The 6,000-nt window shown below is 34.9% G+C and overlaps 1 protein-coding gene across 1 annotated transcript; it reads left to right on the top strand.

The window, feature by feature from the left end:
* The first annotated feature begins 3,074 nt into the window (after positions 1-3,074).
* LOC100606374 (olfactory receptor 5AK2) lies at positions 3,075-4,058 on the top strand. The gene has a single exon (XM_003275297.2). It carries the CDS (start codon positions 3,111-3,113, stop codon positions 4,038-4,040), a length of 930 nt encoding a protein of 309 aa, XP_003275345.1. The 5' UTR covers positions 3,075-3,110; the 3' UTR covers positions 4,041-4,058.
* Positions 4,059-6,000: the final 1,942 nt, after the last annotated feature.

Consider the following 6,000-nt stretch of genomic DNA (forward strand, 5'->3'; position numbering starts at 1 on the left):
GAAGCAAAAATTATAATACTGCCTAAGGTGGTTCTCAGTGTACGTAAAGGAAATAGTTACAACAATTATATAAGTGGGAGACAGTAAAGAAACGAAAAAGGATGTAAGGTTGCCACACTTCACTAAAACTGGTAAAATGGACACAAGTTGTGATTATACAGGCATATCTCAGAGAGATTGTGAGTTCAATTCCAGACCACCTCAATTAAGTGACTATCACAACAAAGCATGTCACACAAATATTTTGGTTTCCCAGTGCATACAAAAGTTATGTTTATACTGTGCTGTAGTCTATTAAATGTGCAATATCATTATGTCTAAAAAAGTATATGCCTTTATTTAAAATACTTTATTGCTAAAAAATGTCAACACAAAGACATTAAATGAGCATGTGCTGCTGGAAAATGGTGCTAATAGACTTGTTTAATGCAGGATTACCACAAACCATTAAATTATTTTTTAAAAATGCAATATCTGTGAAGCACAATAAAATAAGGTATGCTCATATAATGTAACACCTAGAGCAGCCACTAAAAAGCTATACAAAGATATCTAATAATAACGCTATACTACAAAATCACTATAGATGCACCATAATGGGATTATTTTTAAAAAGTTCAAGTGACCCACAGAAATGCAGGAAAAAGAAAAGAGAGAAACAAAAAAGAAAATGAACACTTAATTTAAAAAAATGGCAGACAACTTTAACGTATCAATGACCACATAAAACATAAACAATTTTCTAGATTTTTCAAACAATAAAGGTCATGAAGTCCTCTTATAAAAGTGAAAGTTTAGAAGTTTAGAAAATAACGTTCTACAATGAGAACACATGGACACAGGAAGGGGAATATCACACTCCGGGGACTGTTGTGGGGTGGGGGGAGGGGGAAGGGATAGCATTAGGAGATACACCTAATGCTAAATGACGAGTTAATGGGTGCAGCACACCAGCATGGCAAATGGATACATATGTAACAAACCTGCACATTGTGCACATGTACCCTAAAACTTAAAGTACAGTTAAAAAAAATAGAAAATAACGTTCTATTTCACTTAATGCCACACCCATGAATAACTATACTGGAATTGATGTGCACACTTTCTGGCATTTATTCACAAATAAATAAAAAGAATGAAAGCAGCGGGATGCAGTGGCTCAGGCCTCTAATCTCAGCACTTTGGAAGGCCAAGGTGGGCGGACCACCTGAGGTCAGGAGTTCAAGACCAGCCTGGCCAACACGGTGAAGCCCCGTCTCTACTAAAGATACAAAAAATTAGCTAGGCGTGCGGCAGGCACCTGTAATCCCAGCTCGGCAGGCCGGGGCAGGAGAATTGCTTGAACCTGGGAGGCGGAGGTTGCAGTGTGCTGAGATGGCACCACTGCATTCCAGCCTGGGCAACAGGGCAAGATTCCATCTCCAAAAATAAAAAAGAATGAAAGCTAGAGACAGTAGGAGTGACAGAGGGTTTAGTTTTTTCAAGGAGTCCACAATTTACATATTTTTCTACAACATGCTTTTCTCTTTTGACTCCATAAAAGTATGTATTTATCTCACTGCTTTAGACTAGATATTAATAATATGAGTCTACTAAAATTTATACAATTCTATTTCCTAATTTTGCTATTAGAAGGTTTTCATTAACTTATTTTCAATGCAAGTTACATAATATTATATATAATATGCACATTACTGATACTATAAACTAGTGATGAATGAATATAATTAACTTCTAGATGAGTTCTGTGATCCCCATTGTACAGAGGAAGTAACTAGAGCCAAAGGGAGCTATAGGCTTTTTTCTACTAACGGATGAGACAAAAATTCAAAACCAGGGCTACTTATTTCCTTTCCACTGTACAATATTGACTATGAATGAAGCCTGAGAAATCCAGCACTATTCATATATTAAGCATGTTTAAAATGCTTGGGAAAATTCCCATGACGTGAGTTTACCTATGTAACAAACCTTCACATGTACCCCCCAACATAAAATAAAAGTTTTAAAAAATGTTTAGGCAGCTGGCCATTTTCTTTGTAGCACTCATTTGATTAGAAAACACCTTCAACATAGATGAAATAAAATATTTCATATTGAATCAACCAACCACTAACTCAATATAAACATAGAAATGTATAAATTTTGCATGAAATTGGGGGTGGGGGCTTGTACTACTTTTGTTAGCTCCTGAAAAGCATCCCCACAATTTCATATTATTTTATTTCAATCCAGATGATTAAAGTCAAATTGATAGATGAATGTCATTATTCTATCAAAATTCTAGCTTAAGTAGACCTCTGGCTTATTCTACCTTCCTCTAATAAGGATTTATCCCAATAAAAGGAACACTCCTTGAAAGAACTGAATTTCTTTCATTTTACAGAAAATTTACCCTAGGAAGAAACTTATACAAACTTACTATACTTCAGTCCTTGTTAGATGTTAAAATGAAGAGAATTGTTTCTTGTTCCTCAACTACAGAATTGAAAAAAAAATTAATAGAACATGTAAGGCTATTTCTCAGGCATCCATTACATAACGAGGTTATTTTGCTTGTAAAGAATATCACCTAGATGAGAGATGCATTCTAGGGATACTAATACAAAGACATGTTGAAGCCTTCAAACATATGTGAACCATGAACACATTTCAAAAAAATTCTCTCTAATTAATTCTACTAATTTCCAAAGCTGGAACCAAAATTAAAATGGCAAGTGGCTGTGAACAATTATAAGTTTCTAAAAAGGTAAAAAATTACATTTTAGAATTACTTTAAAAATATGGATAGCTGTTTAATATAGTGGAAAATTGTTAATCTATGGTTCTAAGAACTACACACCTTAGGAGTTATGCTACTTCTAAAACAATCTCCTTCAATTGTGAAGATGAATCCATTTCATCTTACATCAAGTAAATCACTCTTTACTTGATGATTATAAATACTTTTTTAAATTTGAAAATGAATAGCACTATTGTGAGTATTTGTTGTAAAAATACAAATTGAAAAAAGTGACTTGAAATACAGAGCCATTTCATTGCAAGAAATCTCAAAGATTTCCCTTCTTTTCTGGGTCCTTCTCTTGGTCATTTCTAGACTTTTAGTAGCCATGACACTAGGAAACAGCACTGAAGTGACTGAATTCTATCTTCTGGGATTTGGTGCCCAGCATGAGTTTTGGTGTATCCTCTTCATTGTATTCCTTCTCATCTATGTGACCTCCATAATGGGTAATACTGGAATAATCTTACTCATCAACACAGATTCCAGATTTCAAACACCCATGTACTTTTTTCTACAACATTTGGCTCTTGTTGATATCTGTTACACTTCTGCTATCACTCCCAAGATGCTCCAAAGCTTCACAAAAGAAAAGAATTTAATATCGTTTCAGGGCTGTGTGATACAATTATTGATTTATGCAACAATGGCAACAAGTGACTGTTATCTCCTGGCTATGATGGCAGTGGATCGTTATGTTGCCATCTGTAAGCCCCTTCACTATACTGTAATCATGTCCCGAACAGTCTGCATCCATTTGGTAGCTGGTTCATACATCATGGGCTCAATAAATGCCTCTATACAAACAGGTTTTACATTTTCACTGTCCTTCTGCCAGTCCAATAGCACCAATCACTTTTTCTGTGATGGTCCCCCTATTCTTGCTCTTTCATGCTCCAATATTGACATCAACATCATGCTATTTGTTGTCTTTGTGGGATTTAACTTGATGTTCACTGGGTTGGTCGTCATCTTTTCCTACATCTACATCATGGCCACCATCATGAAGATGTCTTCTACTGTAGGGAGAAAAAAATCCTTCTCAACATGTGCCTCCCACCTGACAGCAGTCACCATTTTCTATGGGGCCCTCTCTTACATGTATTTGCAGTCTCATTCTAATAATTCCCAGGAAAGTATGAAAGTGGCCTCTATATTTTATGGCACAGTTATTCCCATGTTAAATCCTTTAATCTATAGCTTGAGAAATAAGGAAGTAAAAGAAGCTTTAAAAGTGATAGGGAAAAAGTTCTTTTAAATCAGCCCCAGTTGTTAACATTCAGCTCAACAAATCATCCAATGTAGCTGTTCTGCCAAAATTTAATTTTTCTACAATAAGGAATATGTAGAAAGATGTCAAATTAATAATCTAACATCATCTCTAAAGGAATTTAAAATACAAGAGCCAACCAATCCCAAAGCTAGCAGAAGAAAAAAATAAATAAAATCAGAACAGAACTGAACAAAATTGAGACCCAAATATTTATACGAAAATTTAATGAAACCAAAATTTGGTTTCTTGGAAGAATAAATAAGATTGGTAGGCTGCTAGCCAGATTCACAAAGAGAAAAGAGGAAATATCTAAATAAGCACAGCCAGAAAGAACAAAGGTGACATTACAACCAATCCCACAGAAATACAAAAAAATACGTAGAGACTATTATGAACACTTCCATGCAAATAAACTGGAAAATATAGAGAAAAATGGATGAATTCCTGGGAACATACAGCCTCTCAAGATTTTATCAGAAAGACACTGAAACCCTGAGCCAACCAATACCAAGTTTTGAAATTGAATCTCTACTAAAAAAAACCTACCAACCAAAAAAAAAAAAAGATCCCAGACCAGACGAATTTGCTGTCAAATTCTATCAGATGTAAAAAGAAGAGCTGGGGCCAATTCTAGTGAAACTATTTGAAAAAATTGAGGAGGAGGGACTCTTCTGCAACTCATTCTATGAAACTAGTATCAGCCTGATACAAAAACCTGACAAAGACACAATGAAAAAAGAAAACTGCAAGCCAGTATTCCTGATAAACATAGATGCAAAACCATCAATGAAATACTAGCAAACCAAATTCAACAGCACATCACAAAGTTAATTCACCATGATCAAGTAGGCTTCATTCTTTGGATGCAAGATTGGTTGAAAATGTGCAAACCACAAAATGTTATTCACTACCTAAACAGCATTTAAAACAAAAACGATATGATCTCAATAGATGCAGAAAAAGCCTTCAATAAAATGTTACCTTCTTTTATAGTAAAAATTCTCAACAAAATAGGGATCAAAGCAACATACCTCAAAATAAATGCCAGCTATGCCAAATTCACAGCCCACATCATGAATGGGCAAAAACCGAAAGCATTTCCCTTTGAGAACTGGCACAAGACAAGGATGCCCACTCTCAGCACTGCTCTTCAAGATAGTTCCAGAAGTCCTAAGCAAACCAATGAGGTAAGAGAAAGAACCAAAAGGCACCCACATAGGAAAAGAAGAAGTCAAACTATCTCTTCTTGTGGACTATATGATTCTGTATCTAAATAACTCTAAAAACTCTGCCAAAAGGCTCCTGGAGCAATAAATAAATTTACTAAATTTTTAGGTAACAAAATCAAAGTACAAAAGTTAGTAGCACTTCTAAACAGCAATAATATTAAGCTGGGAGCCAAATCATGAATGCAATCCAATTTACAATAGCTATCAAAAATAATAAAAATATTAGGAAAACATCAGACCAATAAAATAAAGTATCTCTACAAAGAGAGAATTACAAAACACTGTGCAGAGAAACCAGAGAGGACAAAAACAAATGGGAAAACAGTCCATGCTCATAGATTAGAATAAACAATATCATTAAAAATCATAAAACTGCCCCCAAGCAATCTACAAATTCAATGCTGTTCCTATCAACCATCAATGCCATTTTTCACAGAATTAGAAAAACTATTCTAAAATTCATATGAAACTGGAAAAGAGCCCAAATAGTGAAAGCAATCCTTAGCAAAAGAACAAAGCTAGAGGTATCACATTACCCGATGTCAAGACATACTATAGGGCTACAGTGGCAAAAAGAGTCTGGTACTATTACAAAAGCAGTGACATAGACTAGTGGAACAGAATAGAGAACCTAGAAAGAAAGCCACACACACACACACACACACAGACACACACACACAGCTGTCTGATCTTTAACAAAGTCAACAAAATTAAGC

Source organism: Nomascus leucogenys, chromosome 4, assembly GCF_006542625.1.
Source record: "Nomascus leucogenys isolate Asia chromosome 4, Asia_NLE_v1, whole genome shotgun sequence".
NCBI classification, from domain to species: domain Eukaryota; kingdom Metazoa; phylum Chordata; class Mammalia; order Primates; family Hylobatidae; genus Nomascus; species Nomascus leucogenys.

What these genes read in the sequence shown, in the direction of transcription:
- LOC100606374 (XM_003275297.2), top strand. Translation starts at nt 3,111, where the DNA reads ATGACACTAGGAAACAGCACTGAAGTGACTGAATTCTATCTTCTGGGA.